The sequence below is a fragment of the Salmo salar genome, chromosome 05 (genome assembly GCF_965601325.2).
Source record: "Salmo salar chromosome 05, fSalSal1, whole genome shotgun sequence".
In the NCBI taxonomy this organism is placed as follows: domain Eukaryota; kingdom Metazoa; phylum Chordata; class Actinopteri; order Salmoniformes; family Salmonidae; genus Salmo; species Salmo salar.
In genome coordinates, this window is record NC_138295.1 from 2,597,874 (window position 1) to 2,618,864 (window position 20,991).

The 20,991-nt window shown below is 45.4% G+C and overlaps 1 protein-coding gene across 1 annotated transcript; it reads right to left on the minus strand.

Moving 5' to 3' along the window:
- Positions 1–4,171: 4,171 nt before the first annotated feature.
- LOC106604101 (gap junction Cx32.2 protein) lies at positions 4,172–14,575 on the minus strand. The gene is made up of 3 exons (XM_014198495.3): positions 13,453–14,575; positions 6,091–6,240; positions 4,172–5,942 (listed from the first exon to the last, which is right to left on the minus strand). The coding sequence occupies exons 2-3, from the start codon at positions 6,217–6,219 to the stop codon at positions 4,932–4,934; spliced, it is 1,140 nt and encodes a 379-aa protein (XP_014053970.2). The 5' UTR covers positions 6,220–6,240; positions 13,453–14,575; the 3' UTR covers positions 4,172–4,931.
- Positions 14,576–20,991: the final 6,416 nt, after the last annotated feature.

Below are 20,991 nucleotides of genomic sequence, written 5' to 3' on the forward strand. Positions count from 1 at the left end.
CACGTGACAGACGTGACAGAGTCTGGAGACGCCGTGGAGAACGTTCTGCTGCCTGCAACATCCTCCAGCATGACCGGTTTGGCGGTGGGTCAGTCATGGTGTGGGGTGGCATTTCTTTGGGGGGCCGCACAGCCCTCCATGTGCTCGCCAGAGGTAGCCTGACTGCCATTAGGGATCGAGATGAGATCCTCAGACCCCTTGTGAGACCATATGCTGGTGCGGTTGGCCCTGGGTTCCTCCTAATGCAAGACAATGCTAGACCTCATGTGGCTGGAGTGTGTCAGCAGTTCCTACAAGAGGAAGGCATTGATGCTATGGACTGGCCCGCCCGTTCCCCAGACCTGAATCCAATTGAGCACATCTGGGACATCATGTCTCGCTCCATCCACCAACGCCACGTTGCACCACAGACTGTCCAGGAGTTGGCGGATGCTTTAGTCCAGGTCTGGGAGGAGATCCCTCAGGAGACCATCCGCCACCTCATCAGGAGCATGCCCAGGCGTTGTAGGGAGGTCATACAGGCACGTGGAGGCAACACACACTACTGAGCCTCATTTTGACTTGTTTTAAGGACATTACATCAAAGTTGGATCAGCCTGTAGTGTGGTTTTCCACTTTAATTTTGAGTGTGACTCCAAATCCAGACCTCCATGGGTTGATAAATTGGATTTCCATTGATTATTTTTGTGTGATTTTGTTGTCAGCACATTCAACTATGTAAAGAAAAAAGTATTTAATAAGATTATTTATTTCATTCAGATCTAGGATGTGTTGTTTAAGTGTTCCCTTTATTTTTTTGAGCAGTGTATATTTATGTTCTGAAAGGTCCCAGAGTCTGCAACGCCACCAAGCAAGCGGCACCATGAAGACCAAGGAGCTCTCCAAACAGGTCAGGGACAAAGTTGTGGAGAAGTACAGATCAGGGTTGGGTTATAAAAAAAAATATCTGAAACTTTGACCATCCCACGGAGCACCAGTTGAATCCATTATTAAATAATGGAAAGAATATGGCAACTCCTCTAGAATGTGAAGGTAGTAGTAGTAACTCTTCTAGAATGTGAAGGTAGTAGTAGTAACTCTTCTAGAATGTGAGGAGGGTAGGTAGTAGTAACTCTTCTAGAATGTGAAGGTAGTAGTAGTAACTCTTCTAGAATGTGAAGGTAGTAGTAGTAACTCTTCTAGAATGTGAAGGTAGTAGTAGTAACTCTTCGAGAATGTGAAGGTAGTAGTAGTAACTCTTCTAGAATGTGAAGGTAGTAGTAGTAACTCTTCTAGAATGTGAAGGTAGTAGTAGTAACTCTTCTAGAATGTGAAGGTAGTAGTAGTAGTAACTCTTCTAGAATATGAGGAGGTGGTAGAGTAGTAACTCTTCTAGAATGTGAAGAGTAGTAGTAACTCTTCTAGAATGTGAAGGTAGTAGTAGTAACTCTTCTAGAATGTGAAGGTAGTAGTAGTAGTAGTAACTCTTCTAGAATGTGAAGGTAGTAGTAGTAGTAGTAACTCTTCTAGAATGTGAAGGTAGTAGTAGTAGTAGTAACTCTTCTAGAATGTGAAGGTAGTAGTAGTAGTAGTAACTCTTCTAGAATGTGAAGGTAGTAGTAGTAACTCTTCTAATGCAAATCAATTTATAACATCTTTGACATGCATTTTTCTGGATTTTTTTGTTGTTATTCTGTCTCTCACTGTTCAAATAAACCCACCATTAAAATGATAGACTGATCATTTCTTTGTCAGTGGGCAAACGTACAAAATCAACAGGGGATCAAATACTTTTTCCTTCACTGTAGGTCTGTATGAGGGGTTAGGTCTGTATTAGGGGTTAGGTCTGTATGAGGGGTTAGGTCTGTATGAGGGGTTAGGTCTGTATGAAGATTCGGTCTGTATGAGGGGTTAGGTCTGTATGAAGATTCGGTCTGTATTAGGGGTTAGGTCTGTATGAAGGGTTAGGTCTGTATTAGGGGTTAGGTCTGTATGAGGGGTTAGGTCTGTATTAGGGGTTAGGTCTGTATGAGGGGTTAGGTCTGTATGAAGGTTAGGTCTGTATGAAGGGTTAGGTCTGTATGAGGGGTTAGGTCTGTATGAGGGGTTAGGTCTGTATTAGGGGTTAGGTCTGTATGAGGGGTTAGGTCTGTATGAGGGGTTAGGTCTGTATGAGGGGTTAGGTCTGTATGAGGGGTTAGGTCTGTATGAAGGGTTAGGTCTGTATGAAGGTTAGGTCTGTATTAGGGGTTAGGTCTGTATTAGGGGTTAGGTCTGTATTAGGGGTTAGGTCTGTATGAGGGGTTAGGTCTGTATGAAGGGTTAGGTCTGTATGAGGGGTTAGGTCTGTATGAGGGGTTAGGTCTGTATGAGGGGTTAGGTCTGTATTAGGGGTTAGGTCTGTATTAGGGGTTAGGTCTGTATGAGGGGTTAGGTCTGTATGAAGGGTTAGGTCTGTATTAGGGGTTAGGTCTGTATGAGGGGTTAGGTCTGTATTAGGGGTTAGGTCTGTATTAGGGGTTAGGTCTGTATGAGGGGTTAGGTCTGTATGAAGGTTCGGTCTGTATGAGGGGTTAGGTCTGTATGAGGGGTTAGGTCTGTATTAGGGGTTAGGTCTGTATGAGGGGTTAGGTCTGTATGAGGGGTTAGGTCTGTATGAGGGGTTAGGTCTGTATGAGGGGTTAGGTCTGTATGAAGGGTTAGGTCTGTATGAGGGGTTAGGTCTGTATTAGGGGTTAGGTCTGTATGAAGGGTTAGGTCTGTATGAGGGGTTAGGTCTGTATGAGGGGTTAGGTCTGTATGAGGGGTTAGGTCTGTATTAGGGGTTAGGTCTGTATGAGGGGTTAGGTCTGTATGAGGGGTTAGGTCTGTATGAGGGTTAGGTCTGTATGAGGGGTTAGGTCTGTATGAGGGGTTAGGTCTGTATGAAGGTTAGGTCTGTATGAGGGGTTAGGTCTGTATGAGGGGTTAGGTCTGTATGAGGGGTTAGGTCTGTATGAAGGGTTAGGTCTGTATGAGGGGTTAGGTCTGTATGAGGGGTTAGGTCTGTATGAGGGGTTAGGTCTGTATGAGGGGTTAGGTCTGTATGAGGGGTTAGGTCTGTATGAGGGGTTAGGTCTGTATGAGGGGTTAGGTCTGTATGAAGGTTCGGTCTGTATGAGGGGTTAGGTCTGTATGAGGGGTTAGGTCTGTATTAGGGGTTAGGTCTGTATTAGGGGTTAGGTCTGTATGAGGGGTTAGGTCTGTATTAGGGGTTAGGTCTGTATTAGGGGTTAGGTCTGTATTAGGGGTTAGGTCTGTATGAGGGTTAGGTCTGTATGAGGGGTTAGGTCTGTATGAGGGTTAGGTCTGTATGAGGGGTTAGGTCTGTATGAGGGGTTAGGTCTGTATGAGGGGTTAGGTCTGTATTAGGGGTTAGGTCTGTATGAGGGGTTAGGTCTGTATGAGGGGTTCGGTCTGTATGAAGGTTAGGTCTGTATTAGGGGTTAGGTCTGTATGAAGGTTCGGTCTGTATGAGGGGTACCGATGGGTTTCCTCAGAATGTCAGCAACAGCAGTATTGGCAGGGCTGGCTTTATAGGCAAATGCACTATAATCAAATTCACCCTCCCCCCATGGAAATCAAATTCCCCCTCCCCCCTTGGAAATCAAATTCCCCCTCCCCCCATGGAAATCAAATCCCCCCTCCCCCCAATGCATTTGATTTCCAAGGGGGGGTGTATTTGATTAGTGCACTACAAAGAGCCCAAACCCTGTGGTTCCTAGTCCAAGGTAGTGTACCCTATGCTTCCTAGTCCAAGGTAGTGTACCCTATGCTTCCTAGTCCAAGGTAGTGTACCCTATGCTTCCTAGTCCAAGGTAGTGTACCCTATGCTTCCTAGTCCAAGGTAGTGTACCCTATGCTTCCTAGTCCAAGGTAGTGTACCCTATGCTTCCAAGTCCAAGGTAGTGTACCCTATGCTTCCTAGTCCAAGGTAGTGTACCCTATGCTTCCTAGTCCAAGGTAGTGTACCCTATGCTTCTTAGTCCAAGGTAGTGTACCCTATGGTTCCTAGTCCAAGGTAGTGTACCCTATGGTTCCTAGTCCAAGGTAGTGTATCCTATAGAGAATAGGGTACCATTTGGGCCAGACTGTTAAAGTGCATCCAGGGTTATTATTCTTCGACATGTAGAAACAAATTAAACATGACATCTTCATTCAAACATGTTTTTACTTGGTCAAATGTTAAATAACATCCTTTTCCCCAAAGATAGCGTCTTTACTACAACACACATGTCAAATATTTCCTCTTATTCTTTAGAGTCTGAAATGTACAAACATTTTCAATAATAGTTGTTGTATTTAACGGGACGTAAATCCTTCTATCCCACGTAGAAACCAGGACCAGAAGGTTTTCTAAAAGAGTTTTTAAGACGTCGCGGTTCGTCATCTATTATGAAACCCATTTGTCCTTCATAGATCGTGTTTTTTTTTTTACAAACGTAACAGTGGATTTATTTGTCCTTCATAGATCGTGTTTTTTTTTTTACAAACGTAACAGTGGATTTATTTGTCCTTCATAGATCGTGTTTTTTTTTTTTACAAACGTAACAGTGGATTTATTTGTCCTTCATAGATCGTGTTTTTTTACAAACGTAACGTTCAAAGTTTATTTGTGTGTCCTACAAATGTCAATCCCTCCCCCCCCCCCCCCCCAGTGAGTCAAAGCTCTGCTATCCACCAGGCCACCAGGGGGCAGGATGGCCTCGGGTCTGTTGGACACATCTGTGTCCCAAATGGCACCCTATTCCCTATATAGTGATCTACTTTGGACCGTCTCAGGCCTCGGTCAAAGGTAGTGCACTATATAGGGAATAGAGTGCCATTTGGGACAGAACCCTAAGAATGCCTTTCAAGCAACATAAGACCCACGGCAGGAACCTAAGACATCGTCACAGCAACCTAAGCCCCTCTCAGATCTTCAGATCGTCTATTCTGGTCTTGTTGTTGCCGTGTTTAGCAGCGCTGCGTCCAGCCCGGGCTAGTGATGGGGAACCTGGCTCCGATCCCCCCCACGTTTCTCCTCCGCCCTTCTTCCCTTTCAAGTCCCTCTCCTCTTCCGGCTGCCTGCTGCCACTCCTCTCCACCGCCAAGTTGTCCTTGTTCTGCTTGTAGGCTGCCTTGTTGTGGTAGGGCTGGTAGGTGGAGTCAGTCTCCTCAGATAGAGGGGACATGTTATAGCTGGGGACAGGAGGGTATGCTGACTGGACCTGCTTGGCTGGTTGGAGTTGGGGGTAGGCTGGCTGGCCTCCGTGGTAATGGTCGTAGCTGGGAGCGTACGGTACAGCCTCGTCCACCTCGCTGGGCTCCTTGGAGACAGAGTCTGAGCTCAGATCCTCTCGGTTGTACTTGATGCCCTGACGACACTTAGTGCACCCCAGGTGGTACATCTCTATCAGGTTGAGGAACAGAGACAAACTGGCCACTACTAGCATGAAGATGATAAAGATGGTTTTCTCTGTGGGACGGGAGATGTAGCAGTTGACCGTGTTGGGGCAAGGCGAGCGATCACAGGTGTACATGGGCTGCAGCTGGAAGCCATAGAGCAGGTACTGCATGACGATGAAGCCCACTTCGAACAGCGTCTTGAAGATGACGTTAAACACGTAGGTTCTCAGTAGTTCCCCCTTCAGTCGAACCCTACCCCTGTCGTCCCTCACCGGGGCCTTACAGGTCTTGGTTTCCAGCAAAGGTGGTTTGTCCCCGGCCCGCTCTGCGTCCTTCTCTCTCTGCTTCTGTTTCTCTTCCATCCTCACCAGGTGTAATATATGACCCAGGTAAATGAGGGTGGGCGTGGAGACAAATATGATCTGGAGGACCCAGAAGCGGACGTGAGAGATGGGGAAGGTGATGTCATAACAGACGTTCTCACATCCAGGCTGCTTGGTGTCGCAGGTGAACCCTGATTGCTCGTCTCCCCACACCTACCAGGAACACAATGGAAATAACAAGTTGCATTTTTTTTTTTAAATACAAAAATAATACATTTTACTGTGTTTATTGTTGTACTCCAATGGCTGACGCAATTCTAAACATATTTTTAAAGGTGTCAAATAACTTGGAATTATTCACCTTCTCTGCTGCGGCGCTCAGGACCAGGATCCTAAAGATGAAGAGGACGGTGAGCCAGACCTTTCCGACTACGGTGCTGTGTTCCTGGGCTTTCTCCAACAACTTCCCCAACAGATTCCAGTCTCCCATGGTAGAAGCAGATTACTGTGGCTGTAGGGAGGGACAGCGAAGGGGGAGAGAGAGGGACTAGTTAAAACATAGACAGCAGGTTCCAGTCCCCCCCCCCCCCCCCATGGAAGTGACAGATCAGAGCCCTGGCTGTAGGGCGAGAAAATTACTAGCTAACCACAGATCGCATATGTGGATGGACAGAGAGACTAGTTAATATGTCTGGAGGAGAGAGACTAGTTAATGTGTCTGGAGGATAGAGACTAGTTAATGTGTCTGGAGGAGAGAGACTAGTTAATGTGTCTGGAGGAGAGAGACTAGTTAATGTGTCTGGAGGAGAGAGACTAGTTAATATGTCTGGAGGAGAGAGACTAGTTAATGTGTCTGGAGGAGAGAGACTAGTTAATGTGTCTGGAGGAGAGAGACTAGTTAATGTGTCTGAAGGAGAGAGACTAGACTAGTTAATGTGTCTGGAGGAGAGAGACTAGTTAATATGTCTGGAGGAGAGAGACTAGTTAATGTGTCTGAAGGAGAGAGAGAGACTAGTTAATATATCTGGAGGAGAGAGAGAGAGACTAGTTAATGTGTCTGAAGGAGAGAGAGAGACTAGTTAATATATCTGGAGGAGAGAGACTAGACTAGTTAATGTGTCTGGAGGAGAGAGACTAGACTAGTTAATGTGTCTGGAGGAGAGAGACTAGACTAGTTAATGTGTCTGGAGGAGAGAGACTAGACTATTTTATTTATTTTATTTCACCTTTATTTAATCAGGTAGGCCAGTTGAGAACAAGTTCTCATTTACAACTGCGACCTGGCCAAGATAAAGCAAAGCAGTTCGACACATACAACAACAGAGTTACACATGGAGTAAAACATACATACAGTCAATAATACAATAGAACAAAAGAAAACAAAAAGTCTATATACAGTGAGTGCAAATTAGGTAAAATCAGGGAATTAAGACAATAAATAGGCCATGGTGGCGAAGTAATTACAATATGGCAATTAAACACTGGAATGGTAGATGTGCAGAAGATTAATGTGCAAGTAGAGATACTGGGGTGCAAAGGTGCAAGATAAATAATTAAATACAGTATGGGGATGAGGTAGGTAGATAGATGGGCTGTTTACAGATGGGCTATGTACAGGTGCAGTGATCTGTGAGCTGCTCTGACAGCTGGTGTTTAAAGTTAGTGAGGGAGATGGGAATCTCCAGCTTCAGTGATTTTTGTAGTTCGTTCCAGTCAGTGGCAGCAGAGAACTGGAAGGAAAGGCGGCCAAAGGAGGAATTGGCTTTGGGGATGACCAGTGAGACATACCTGCTGGAGCTCGTGCAACAGGTGGGTGCTGCTATGGTGACCAGCAAGCTGAGATAAGGTGGGGCTTTACCTAGCAGAGACTTGTAGATAACCTGTAGCCAGTGGGTTTGGCGACGAGTATGAAGCGAGGGCCAGCCAACGAGAGCATACAGGTCGCAATGGTGGGTAGTGTATGGGGCTTTGGTGACAAAACGAATAGCACTGTGATAGACTACAGCCAATTTGTTGAGTAGAGTGTTGGAGGCTATTTTATAGATGACATCACCCAAGTCGAGGATCGGTAGGATGGTCAGTTTTACGAGGGTATGTTTGGCAGCATGAGTGAAGGATGCTTTGTTGCGATATAGGAAGACGATTCTAGACTTAATTTTGGATTGGAGATGCTTAATGTGAGCCTGGAAGGAAAGTTTACAGTCTAACCAGACACCTAGGTATTTGTAGTTATCCACGTATTCTAAGTCAGAGCCGTCCAGAGTAGTGATGCTGGATGGGCGGGCAGGTGCGGGCAATGATCGGTTGAATTGCATGCATTTAGTTTTATTTGCATTTAAGAGCAGTTGGAGGCCACGGAAGGGGAGTTGTATGGCATTGAAGCTCGTCTGGAGGTTAGTTAACACAGTGTCCAAAGAAGGGCCAGAAGTATACAGAATGGTGTCGGCTGCGTAGAGGTGGATCAGAGAATCACCAGCAGCAAGAGCGACATCATTGAAGTACACAGAGAAAAGAGTCGAGAATTGAACCCTGCGGCACCCCCATAGACTGCCAGAAGTCCGGACAACATGCCCTCCGATTTGACACTCTGAACTCTATCAGAGAAGTAGTTGGTGAACCAGGAGAGGCAATCATTTGAGAAACCAAGGATGTTGATTCTGCCGATAAGAATGTGGTGATTGACAGAGTCGAAAGCCTTGGCCAGGTCGATGAATACAGCTGCACAGTAATGTCTCTTATCGATGGCGGTTATGATATCGTTAAGGACCTTGAGCGTGGCTGAGGTGCACCCATGACCGGCAATCTGAAACCAGATTGCATAGTGGAGAAGGTGCGGTGGGATTCGAAATGGTCGGTAATCTGTTTGTTGACTTGGCTTTTGAAGACCTTAGAAAGGCAGGGTAGCATAGATATAGGTCTGTAGCAGTTTGGGTCAACAGTTTCCCCCCCTCTGAAGAGGGGGATGACCGCAGCTGCTTTCCAATCTTTGGGAATCTCAGATGACACGAAAGAGATGTTGAACAGGCTAGTAATAGGGGTTGCAATAATTTCGGCAGATCATTTTAGAAAGAAAGGGTCCAGATTGTCTAGCCCGGCTGATTTGTAGGGGTCCAGATTTTGCAGCTCTTTCAGAACATCAGCTGACTGGATTTGGGAGAAGGAGAAATGGGGGAGGCTTGGGTGAGTTGCTGTGGGGGGTGCAGGGCTGTTGACCGCGGTAGGGGTAGCCTGGTGGAAAGCATGGCCAGCCGTAGGAAAATGCTTATTGAAATTCTCTATTATAGTTGATTTATCGGTGGTGACAGTGTTTCCTATCCTCAGTGCAGTGGGCAGCTGGGAGGAGGTGTTCTTATTCTCCATGGACTTTACAGTGTCCCAGAACTTTTTTGAGTTTGTGTTGCAGGAAGCAAATTTCTGCTTGAAAAAGCTAGCCTTGGCTTTTCTAACTGCCTGTGTATATTGGTTTCTAACATCGCTGAAAAGTTGTATATCACGGGGGCTGTTCGATGCTAATGCAGAACGCCACAGGATGTTTTTGTGCTGGTCAAGGGCAGTCAGGTCTGGAGAGAACCAAGGGCTATATCTGTTCCTGGTTCTACATTTCTTGAAAGGGACATGCTTATATAAGATGGAGACGAAGGCATTTAAAAAAAATAACCAGGCATCCTCGACTGACGGTATGAGGTCAATATCCTTCCAGGATACCCGGGCCAGGTCGATTAGAAAGGCCTGCTCACTGAAGTGTTTCGGGGAGCGTTTGACAGTGATGAGTGGAGGTCGTTTGACCGCAGACTCATTACGGATGCAGGCAATGAGGCAGTGATCGCTGAGATCTTTGTTGAAAACAGCAGAGGTGTATTTGGAGGGCGAGTTAGTTAGGATGACATCTATGAGGGTGCCCGTGTTTACAGATTTGGGGTTGTACCTGGTGGGTTCATTAATAATATCGTGTCTTTGGCTATGCCGGATTAAGTGATATGACATGCTATTTCTATAAAATCCTTTCTCTGTAATTAATATTACCTGATTGAGCTAATCATGTAAATGTAATTAACTAGAAAGTCGGGGCACCACGAAAGAGTGTTTATAGAGCTGTTATCTTCCGAATAAACTCTGAAAGACCTAGTAATATTTTACATCAATAGCAGTCAATATTAATCATCACCTTATTTCAGTCTCATCTGAAAGTTGTAAATTCTTGGTTATCTTCACGAACCCTGGTTAACAAGTTAAACCCAATTTTGTATTGCTGATTCAATTATTTATTGACTAAATACCTAACTAATCACACAGAATTACATATACACAGAATGCTAATTATGTCATACAGAAAACGTCCCTGGTGGACGGAACCTGTATGATGGCTTGTTACTCAAAGAGAGGGGGTTGGGCTTGAATGAAAGAGCGGGAAGACTTAGGATCAAAGAAACAGCAGCTATGCTATCGTAAATACAGAATCTTATGCATTCTAAATTACCGCCCATTTGGAAAAGGAAAATGCAATAAATATTTACTCTGAGCTGCGCTTCGGTAGATTGGTCGTAGATGCTGGCCGTGTTGGCCACTGATTGAGCAGGGCTCTAACCTTATGAAAACCCAATTCTCTAATTTGGAAGCTAAAATTACATTTAATCTTTTCACAAATAGCTTCATTTAAATTGCATTTAAATTGAACAACAATTTCATGTGAATCTGATAACTAGAATGTGTAGACTTTCCCAGATACAGTTTATGTCGTCCTGTCATCAGTCATAATGTCTCAGATGACAACCGAACTGACATCATATTCATTAAGTTCCAGGGCATATTTTCAACTGGTTCTATTACCGAAATATGGTTCCTTTCCCCCCACTTGTTTTATGTTCCCAGACTCTCTATGTTTAACAAAGGCTATTCAAGAGTCCTTCAGTAGAGTCAGAGAGAGAGAGGGAAGGGGGAAAGGTATTTATGGGGGGGTCATAAACCTTACCCACAGGCCAACGTCATGACAATAATTTGTGTGAGATTGAGGGCATCAAGCTTAGATTGTAGGATGGCCGGGGTGTTAAGCATGTCCCAGTTTAGGTCATCTAGCAGCAAGAGCGTTGAAGATAGATGGGGGGCAATCAGTTCACATACAGTGAGGGAAAAAAGTATTTGATCCCCTGCTGATTTTGTACGTTTGCCCACTGACAAAGAAATGATCAGTCTATCATTTCAATGGTAGGTTTATTTGAACAGTGAGAGACAGAATAACAACAAAAAATTCCAGAAAAACGCATGTCAGATGAGACCAAAATAGAGCTCTTTGGCATCAACTCAACTCGCCGTGTTTGGAGGAGGAGGAATGCTGCCTATGACCCCAAGAACACCATCTCCACCGTCAAACATGGAGGTGGAAACATTATGCTTTGGGGGTGTTTTTCTGCTAAGGGGACAGGACAACTTCACCGCATCAAAGGGACGATGGACGGGGCTATGTACCGTCAAATCTTGGTTGAGAACCTCCTTCCCTCAGCCAGGGCATTGAAAATGGGTCGTGGATGGGTATTCCAGCATGACAATGACCCAAAACACACGGCCAAGGCAACAAAGGAGTGGCTCAAGAAGAAGCACATTAAGGTCCTGGAGTGGCCTAGCCAGTCTCCAGACCTTAATCCCATAGAAAATCTGTGGAGGGAGCTGAAGGTTCGAGTTGCCAAACGTCAGCCTCGAAACCTTAATGACTTGGAGAAGATCTGCAAAGAGGAGTGGGACAAAATCCCCCCTGAGATGTGTGCAAACCTGGTGGCCAACTATAAGAAACGTCTGACCTCTGTGATTGCCAACACGGGATTTGACACCAAGTACTAAGTCATGTTTTGCAGAGGGGTCAAATACTTATTTCCCTCATTAAAATGCAAATCAATTTATAACATTTTTGACATGCGGTTTTCTGGATTTTTTGTTGTTGTAATTCTGTCTCTCACTGTTCAAATAAACCTACCATTAAAATTATAGAGTGATCATTTCTTTGTCAGTGGGCAAACGTACAAAATCAACAGGGGATCAAATACTTTTTCCCCCCTCACTGTATGGTGTCCAGAGCACAGCTGGGGGCAGAGGGGGCCTATAGCTGGCGGCATCGGTGATAGACTTGTTTTTAGAGAGGTGGATTTTTAAAAGTAGTGTCGAGTGTCCTGTCCCTGGCTTTCAATAAACTGACTCACAGCAGGAGGACCAAGATCTCTGTGTGTGTCTGTGTGTGTGTGTGTGTGTGTGTGTGTGTGTGTGTGTGTGTGTGTGTGTGTGTGTGTGTGTCTTCACACCTCTGACTACAGGGCAGGTAGTGACACTGAAAGGTTTATATTACATATAGGATCGGGTATATTTGGAGTGTGGACAGGGGGACAGCAGGTTGTAGCCAGGGATAGTATAGAGAGAGGCCTGCGTGTGTCTAGAGACTAAAGCCAGTCTAACAGTCGTTACAGACTGCTACTGGATATGATCCATGACTGAGTTTGGACTGTAATCAACAGGTCTAACAGTGGAATCAGCTGGTGAGATTGGGATGCTACTCTACGGTGTGGGAAAGAGCAACAGTTAATGACCATATCCTCTTCTGGAATACAACCATAACACCAATGACCATATCTTCTTCTGGAATACAACAATAACACTAATGACCATATCTTCTTCTGGAATACAACAATAACACTAATGACCGTATCCTCTTCCGGAATACAACAATAACACTAATGACCATATCTTCTTCTGGAATACAACAATAACACTAATGACCGTATCCTCTTCTGGAATACAACCATAACACTAATGACCGTATCCTCTTCTGGAATACAACAATAACACTAATGACCGTATCCTCTTCTGGAATACAACAATAACACTAATGACCATATCCTCTTCTGGAATACAACAATAACACTAATGAGCGTATCCTCTTCTGGAATACAACAATAACACTAATGACCATATCCTCTTCTGGAATACAACAATAACACTAATGAGCGTATCCTCTTCTGGAATACAACCATAACACTAATGACCGTATCCTCTTCTGGAATACAACAATAACACTAATGACCATATCCTCTTCTGGAATACAACAATAACACCAATGACCGTATCCTCTTCTGGAATACAACCATAACACTAATGACCGTATCCTCTTCTGGAATACAACAATAACACTAATGACCGTATCCTCTTCTGGAATACAACCATAACACTAATGACCATACCTGCATATTACTTTTCAATACTGGGGTTCATTCAGAGTTCTCAACTCTTTACAACACTGTATTCATTTACATCTTATAAAAGTTACTCATTTGGAGTAACAATTCCCCCTCTCGAATAATGAGAATTACTAGAGGATAAAATATATGTTTCAGAATGATTCACAATATATTTCAAACTGATTTTCATATTTGGTATACGGGAGGACTCTTACCATGATGTATGTTGTGTTTCTGTGTTACTGGGCCAAGTCCGCACCTTTCTGGGTTACTGGGCAAAGTCCCCACCTTTCTGGGTTACTGGGCCAAGTCCCCACCTTTCTGGGTTACTGGGCCAAGTCCCCACCTTTCTGGGTTACTGGGCCAAGTCCCCACCTTTCTGGGTTACTGGGCCAAGTCCCCACCTTTACTTTGAAACTACATATTTTCACTCCATCCTAACAGTATCACACACAACAATCCAGAGTGGAAGACTGAAACAGGAAGTAGAATATGGAAGTACCTACCTTGTCAGTCTACTGTCCCCAGAAGAGTAACTCCCTGTGGGACTGAGACCATGTGGTTCCCCTCGTAGCCTCCTTCCTTCTGTGTCTCTCCCTCCTCCCCCCGTCCCTCTCTCTCTCTCTCCAACCCAGTGAGGCCTATGTAGCTGGTTGCTCTTCTCCGCTGTCTCTCTCCTGTCCAGGTCTCAGCAGATGAAATGCCCTTGAATGGACAGGAAACACCAGACCAGCTCACCGCTGACCACAACAAGACAAGGCCGTTCCACACTACGGGACACACTCCTGTCTTCGCTCCTAGAGTTCCTCTCCGACCCTCTCTCTCTGTCTTCGCTCCTAGAGTTCCTCTCCGACCCCCTCTCTCCCTGTCTTCGCTCCTAGAGTTCCTCTCCGATCCCCTCTCTCCCTGTCTTCACTCCTAGAGTTCCTCTCCGATCCCCTCTCTCCCTGTCTTCGCTCCTAGAGTCCCTCTCCGACCCTCTCTCTCCCTGTCTTCACTCCTAGAGTTCCTCTCCGACCCTCTCTCTCCCTGTCTACACTCCTAGAGTTCCTCTCCGACCCTCTCTCTCCCTGTCTTCGCTCCTAGAGTCCCTCTCCGACCCTCTCTCTCCCTGTCTTCACTCCTAGAGTTCCTCTCCGACCCTCTCTCTCCCTGTCTACACTCCTAGAGTTCCTCTCCGACCCTCTCTCCCTGTCTTCACTCCTAGAGTTCCTCTCCGACCCTCTCTCTCCCTGTCTTCACTCCTAGAGTTCCTTTCCGACCCCCTCTCTCCCTGTCTTCACTCCTAGAGTTCCTCTCCGACCCTCTCTCTCCCTGTCTTCACTCCTAGAGTTCCTCTCCGACCCTCTCTCTCTCCCTGTCTTCACTCCTAGAGTTCCTCTCCGACCCTCTCTCTCTCCCTGTCTTCACTCCTAGAGTTCCTCTCCGACCCTCTCTCTCCCTGTCTTCACTCCTAGAGTTCCTCTCCGATCCCCTCTCTCTCCCTGTCTTCACTCCTAGAGTTCCTCTCCGACCCTCTCTCTCTCCCTTCCAACCAGCAAAACACCACTGCTACTGATACTGCTGCTAGCCAAGAGCAACTCTCCCTCCCTCTATCCCCTCCCTCTATCCCCCAGGGTTACATTTGGCCCAGGGCTGAGGGCACTCTCTAACGTCAGCTATGGGAGCCCCTGGCCCAACTCCCCAGCCTGTCGAGGTGATTGACAGGGCAGCTGGCCAATAAGCTTGACTTTCTGGTCTGTCTGGCATCAAGTGCAGCTCAGTGCTAAATATAGGGGAAGGGTGTCTCTGTCACTGTGGTGTAGGAGGGCAGGGGGCATGACTTCATGTGTGTGTCCCTAATGGCACTCTATTCCCTATATAGTGCACTACTTTAGACCAGAGCCCTATGGCAGCCTATTCCCTATATAGTGCACTACTTTAGACCAGAGCCCTATGGCAGCCTATTCCCTATATAGTGCACTACTTTAGACCAGAGCCCTATGGCAGCCTATTCCCTATATAGTGCACTACTTTAGACCAGAGCCCTATGGCACCCTATTCCCTATATAGTGCACTACTTTAGACCAGAGCCCTATGGCACCCTATTCCCTATATAGTGCACTACTTTAGACCAGAGCCCTATGGCACCCTATTCCCTATATAGTGCACTACTTTATACCAGAGCCCTATGGATCCCTATTCCCTATATATATATAGTGCACTACTTTATACCAGAGCCCTATGGGTGACCAGAGCCCTATGAGCACTACATTTGTAAATAGTGCACTACATTTGGAACAAGGTGCCATTTGGGGACACAGCTTTGGAGAAGAGCAGCCGTTCAGGTCCTGAAGCCACCAATGACAGGCAGGCGAAGAATGTTAAAGCCACCAATGACGGGAATAACAGGACTCCGGGAAGGCTGCTATAGGGAGCGCTGCTAAACACAGACGACATCTACATGGATATACTGTACACTAGGACGTGAAACCAGAGGTTGGGATCTAGAACAAACATACCGCTACTGACACTTTGCAATGTCAGTCAATGTTATAAAGCATGTTAACACATCATTTGTTCAAATCATTGTGGATTTTATTCCTTAATGTACAGTAATATATATATATATATATATAATATGGATTAGGGTTGCAAAATTCCGTTTACTTTCCCCAAATTCCCAGAAATCCTGTTTTTAGAATTCCAGGAATCAAGACGGAATAAGCAGGAAATCTGGTATCCTCCAGCTGTAACGATGTGCGCAGAGAGTCAGGAAACAAGTTCAGGGAGGGAGTGTTTTAATAAAATAAACACACTGTAATACACAAACAAGAAACACGAACAACGCACAGACATGACACAGAAACAACTACCCCTGGGGAAGGAACCAAAGGGAGTGACATATACAGGGAAGGAACCAAAGGGAGTGACATATACAGGGAAGGAACCAAAGGGAGGGACATATACAGGGAAGGAACCAAAGGGAGGGACATATACAGGGAAGGAACCAAAGGGAGGGACATATATAGGGAAGGAACCAAAGGGAGTGACATATACAGGAAGGAACCAAAGGGAGTGACATATACAGGGAAGGAACCAAAGGGAGTGACATATACAGGGAAGGAACCAAAGGGAGTGACATATACAGGAAGGAACCAAAGGGAGGGACATATACAGGGAAGGAACCAAAGGGAGTGACATATACAGGGAAGGAACCAAAGGGAGGGACATATATAGGGAAGGAACCAAAGGGAGTGACATATACAGGGAAGGAACCAAAGGGAGTGACATATACAGGGAAGGAACCAAAGGGAGTGACATATACAGGGAAGGAACCAAAGGGAGTGACATATACAGGGAAGGAACCAAAGGGAGGGACATATACAGGGAAGGAACCAAAGGGAGGGACATATACAGGGAAGGTCGTCAGGGAGGTGATGGAGTCCAGGTGATGTGTCATAATGCGCGTAACGATGGCGACAGGTGTGCGTAACGATGGCGACAGGTGTGCGTAACGATGGCGACAGGTGTGCGTAACGATGGCGACAGGTGTGCGTAACGATGCCGACAGGTGCGCGTAACGATGGCGACAGGTGCGCGTAACGATGGCGACAGGTGCGCGTAACGATGGCGACAGGTGCGCGTAACGATGGCGACAGGTGCGCGTAACGATGGCGACAGGTGCGCGTAACGATGGTGACAGGGGCGCGTAACGATGGCGACAGGTGCGCGTAACGATGGCGACAGGTGCGCGTAACGATGGCGACAGGTGCTCGTAACGATGGCGACAGGTGCGCGTAACGATGGCGACAGGTGTGCGCCATAACGAGCAGCCTGGTTACCCAGAGGCCAGAGAGGGAGTGTTTTTTCTCCACAGTAGATGAACATTTAATAACTAAAGCAGAAATAAAGAGCTGCTGTACAGCTGAACGACAAGCAATTCAATATCTTTATAATTCTTGTAATTTTACTGTACAACAAAATAAATTTAGCCTTTTATGAGAACAATGTGTATGATTTAAATTATAAACTGGAAACTAGACAGGAATAGAGAGGAGAATAATTATATTACAGTACAATAACTTTTCTACATTAAATATGAAAAATAAATAATATTATACAAATAAAATGATTTAATGGCATAAAAAAAAAAACTGTAGGTAAATGACAAATGGCAGCAGCCGGTTTTCAAAAGAATCAAAAACCAGGATGTTATTGGCTAATCTACTTTGCCTGGCAACGCCCACACCTGAAGAAAGAAAAAATGTATTCTCTCTCTAATCTTGCCTCTTCATAGGTTCCACTGCACATCATGTGACTTCTCAACAATGACACCATTTCTGGGCAGATCCAGAATAATGACCCGTTCAAACTCAGTTCATTGTGTTGAGATGACTGATGTTTAACATGTCTGAGTATCTAGAAACACCAATCGGTAACATGTTGAGATGACTGATGTTTAACATGTCTGAGTATCTAGAAACACCAATCGGTAACATGTTGAGATGACTGATGATTCTTAAAGAAAAATCACAGAAATGTTTTATTACGCAGATAATAGCTTATTTCTCTAAAATGTTGTGCACCAATTTGTTTACATCCCTGTTAGCGAGCATTTCTCCCTTGACAAGATAATCCATCCACCTGACAGGTGTGGCATATCAAGAAGCTGATTAAACAGCATGATCATTACACAGGTGCACCTCGTGCTGGGGGAGACAATAAAAGGCCACTCTAAAATGTGCCGTTTTGTCACACAACACAATGCCACAGATGTCTCAAGTTTTGAGGGAGCGTGGAATTGGCATACTGACTACAGGAATGTCCACCAGAGCTGAAGCCAGAGAATTTAATGCTAATTTCTCTACCATAAACCTTCTCCAACGTCGTTTTAGAGAATTTAATATGAATTTCTCTACCATAAGCCACCTCCAACGTTCTTTTAGAGAATTTAGCAGTACGTCCAACCGGACTCACAACCTCAGACCACCTGTAACCACACCAGCCCAGGACCTCCACATCCGGCTTCTTCACCTGCAGGATCATCTGGGGGGGGGGGGGGGGGATACTGAGAAGTATTTATGTCTGTAATAAAGCTCTTTTGTGGGGAAAAACTAATTTTGATTGGCTTGGGCCCCTGCTCCCCAGTGGGTGGGCCAATGCCCAGTCATCTGTGAAATCCATAGATTCGGGCCAAATACATTTTTCTAAAAGTGAAATTGTTGCATGTTGCGTTTTATATATTTGTTCAGTATAGTACTGGTCTGAGAAGATAGAAACACTGTGACTAACGCCGATAGGGAGGAGGTCAGAGACCTGACCGTGTAGTTCCAGGACAACAACTTCTCCCTCAATGTGATCAAGACAAAGGAGATGATTGTGGACTACAGGAAAAGGAGGACCGAGCACGCCCCCGTTCTCATCGACGGGGCTGTAGTGGAGCAGGTTGAGAGCTTCAAGTTCCTTGGTGTCCACATCACCAACAAACTAACATCGTCCAAGCACACCAAGACAGTCGTGAAGAGGCCACGACAAAACCTATTCCCTCTTTTCCCCCTCAGGAGACTAAAAAGATTTGGCATGGGTCCTCAGATCCTCAAAAGGTTCTACAGCTGCACCATCGAGAGCATCCTGACGGTTGCATCACTCCCTGGTATGGCAACTGCTCGGCCTCTGACCGCAAGGCACTACAGAGGGTAGTGCGAATGGCCCAGTACATCACTGGGGCCAAGCTTCCTGCCATCCAGAACCTCTATACCAGGCGGTGTCAGAGGAAGACCCATGAAATGGTCAAAGACTCCAGCCACCCTAGTCATAGACTGTTCTCTCTGCTACCGCACGGCAAGCGGTACCGGAGCGCCAAGTCTAGGTCCAAGAGGCTTCTAAACAGCTTCTACCCTCAAGCCATAAGACTCCTGAACATCTAATCAAATGGCTACCCAGACTATTTGCATTGCCCCCCCACCCTTCTACGCTGCTGCTACTCTCTGTTATTATCTATGCATAATCACTTTAATAACTCTACCTACATGTACATATTACCTCGACACCGGTACCCCCTGTATATAGCCTCCACATTGACTCTGTACCGGTACCCCTTGTATATAGCCTCCACATTGACTCTGTACCGGTACCCCCTGTATATAGCCTCCACATTGACTCTGTACCGTAATGCCCTGTATATAGCCTCCACATTGACTCTGTACCGTAACACCCTGTATATAGCCTCCACATTGACTCTGTACCGGTACCCCCTGTACATAGCCTCCACATTGACTCTGTACCGGTACCCCCTGTATATAGCCTCCACATTGACTCTGTACCGGTACCCCCTGTATATATCCTCCACATTGACTCTGTACCGGTACCCCCTGTATATAGCCTCCACATTGACTCTGTACCGGTACCCCCTGTATATAGCCTCCACATTGACTCTGTACCGTAATGCCCTGTATATAGCCTCCACATTGACTCTGTACCGTAATGCCCTGTATATAGCCTCCACATTGACTCTGTACCGTAATGCCCTGTATATAGCCTCCACATTGACTCTGTACCGTAATGCCCTGTATATAGCCTCCACATTGACTCTGTACCGTAATGCCCTGTATATAGCCTCCACATTGACTCTGTACCGTAACACCCTGTATATAGCCTCCACATTGACTCTGTACCGGTACCCCTGTATATAGCCTCCACATTGACTCTGTACCGGTACCCCCTGTATATAGCCTCCACATTGACTCTGTATCGGTACCCCCCTGTATATAGCCTCCACATTGACTCTGTACTGGTACCCCCTGTATATAGCCTCCACATTGACTCTGTACCGGTACCCCCTGTATATAGCCTCCACATTGACTCTGTACCGGTACCCCCTGTATATAGCCTCCACATTGACTCTGTACCGGTACCCCCTGTATATAGCCTCCACATTGACTCTGTACCGGTACCCCCTGTATATAGCCTCCACATTGACTCTGTATCGGTACCCCCTGTATATAGCCTCCACATTGACTCTGTACCGTAATGCCCTGTATATAGCCTCCACATTGACACTGTACCGTAATGCCCTGTATATAGCCTCCACATTGACTCTGTACCGGTACCCCCTGTATATAGCCTCCACATTGACTCTGTACCGGTACCCCCTGTATATAGCCTCCACATTGACTCTGTACCGGTACCCCCTGTATATAGCCTCCACATTGACTCTGTACCGGTACCCCCTGTATATAGCCTCCACATTGACTCTGTACCGGTACCCCCTGTATATAGCCTCCACATTGACTCTGTACCGGTACCCCCTGTATACAGCCTCGTTACTGTTATTTACTGCTGCTCTTAAATTATTTGTTATTCTTATCTCTTACCTTTTTTTTGTTGTTGTATTTTCTTAAAACATTGTTGGTTATGGGCTTGTAAGTAAGCAGTTCACTGTAAGGTCTACACCTGTAGTATTCGGCGCATGTGACAAATACGATTTGATTTTGATTTGCACAACGTAAAGACTATGAGATGCTGTGAGCCGTAACCACAACAACAGGTTTAGTTTGCAGCTGAGGATGTTGTCGTGTAAACATCCTCATAATATTCTGAGTACTGCAGCAAATAACATTATAATGTGGGATATGAACATATCACTGTAATGTGGGATATGAACATATCATATATAACACTATAATGTGGGATATGAACATATCATATATAACAGAATAATGTGGGATATGAACCTATCATATATAACACTATAATGTGGGATATGAACATATCATATATAACACTATAATGTGGGATATGAACATATCATATATAACACTGTAATGTGGGATATGAACATATCACTATAATGTGGGATATGAACATATCATAAATAACACTATAATGTGGGATATGAACATATCACTATAATGTGGGATATGAACATATCATATATAACACTATAATGTGGGATATGAACATATCATATATATCACTATAATGTGGGATATGAACATATCATATATATCACTATAATGTGGGATATGAATATATCATATATAACACTATAATGTGGGATATGA

What these genes read in the sequence shown, in the direction of transcription:
- LOC106604101 (XM_014198495.3), bottom strand. Translation starts at nt 6,219, where the DNA reads ATGGGAGACTGGAATCTGTTGGGGAAGTTGTTGGAGAAAGCCCAGGAA. An exon ending in TGAGCGCCGCAGCAGAGAAG is followed by an intron (nt 5,943 to 6,090) that starts GTGAATAATTCC and finishes TGTTCCTGGTAG; the next exon opens with GTGTGGGGAGACGAGCAATC.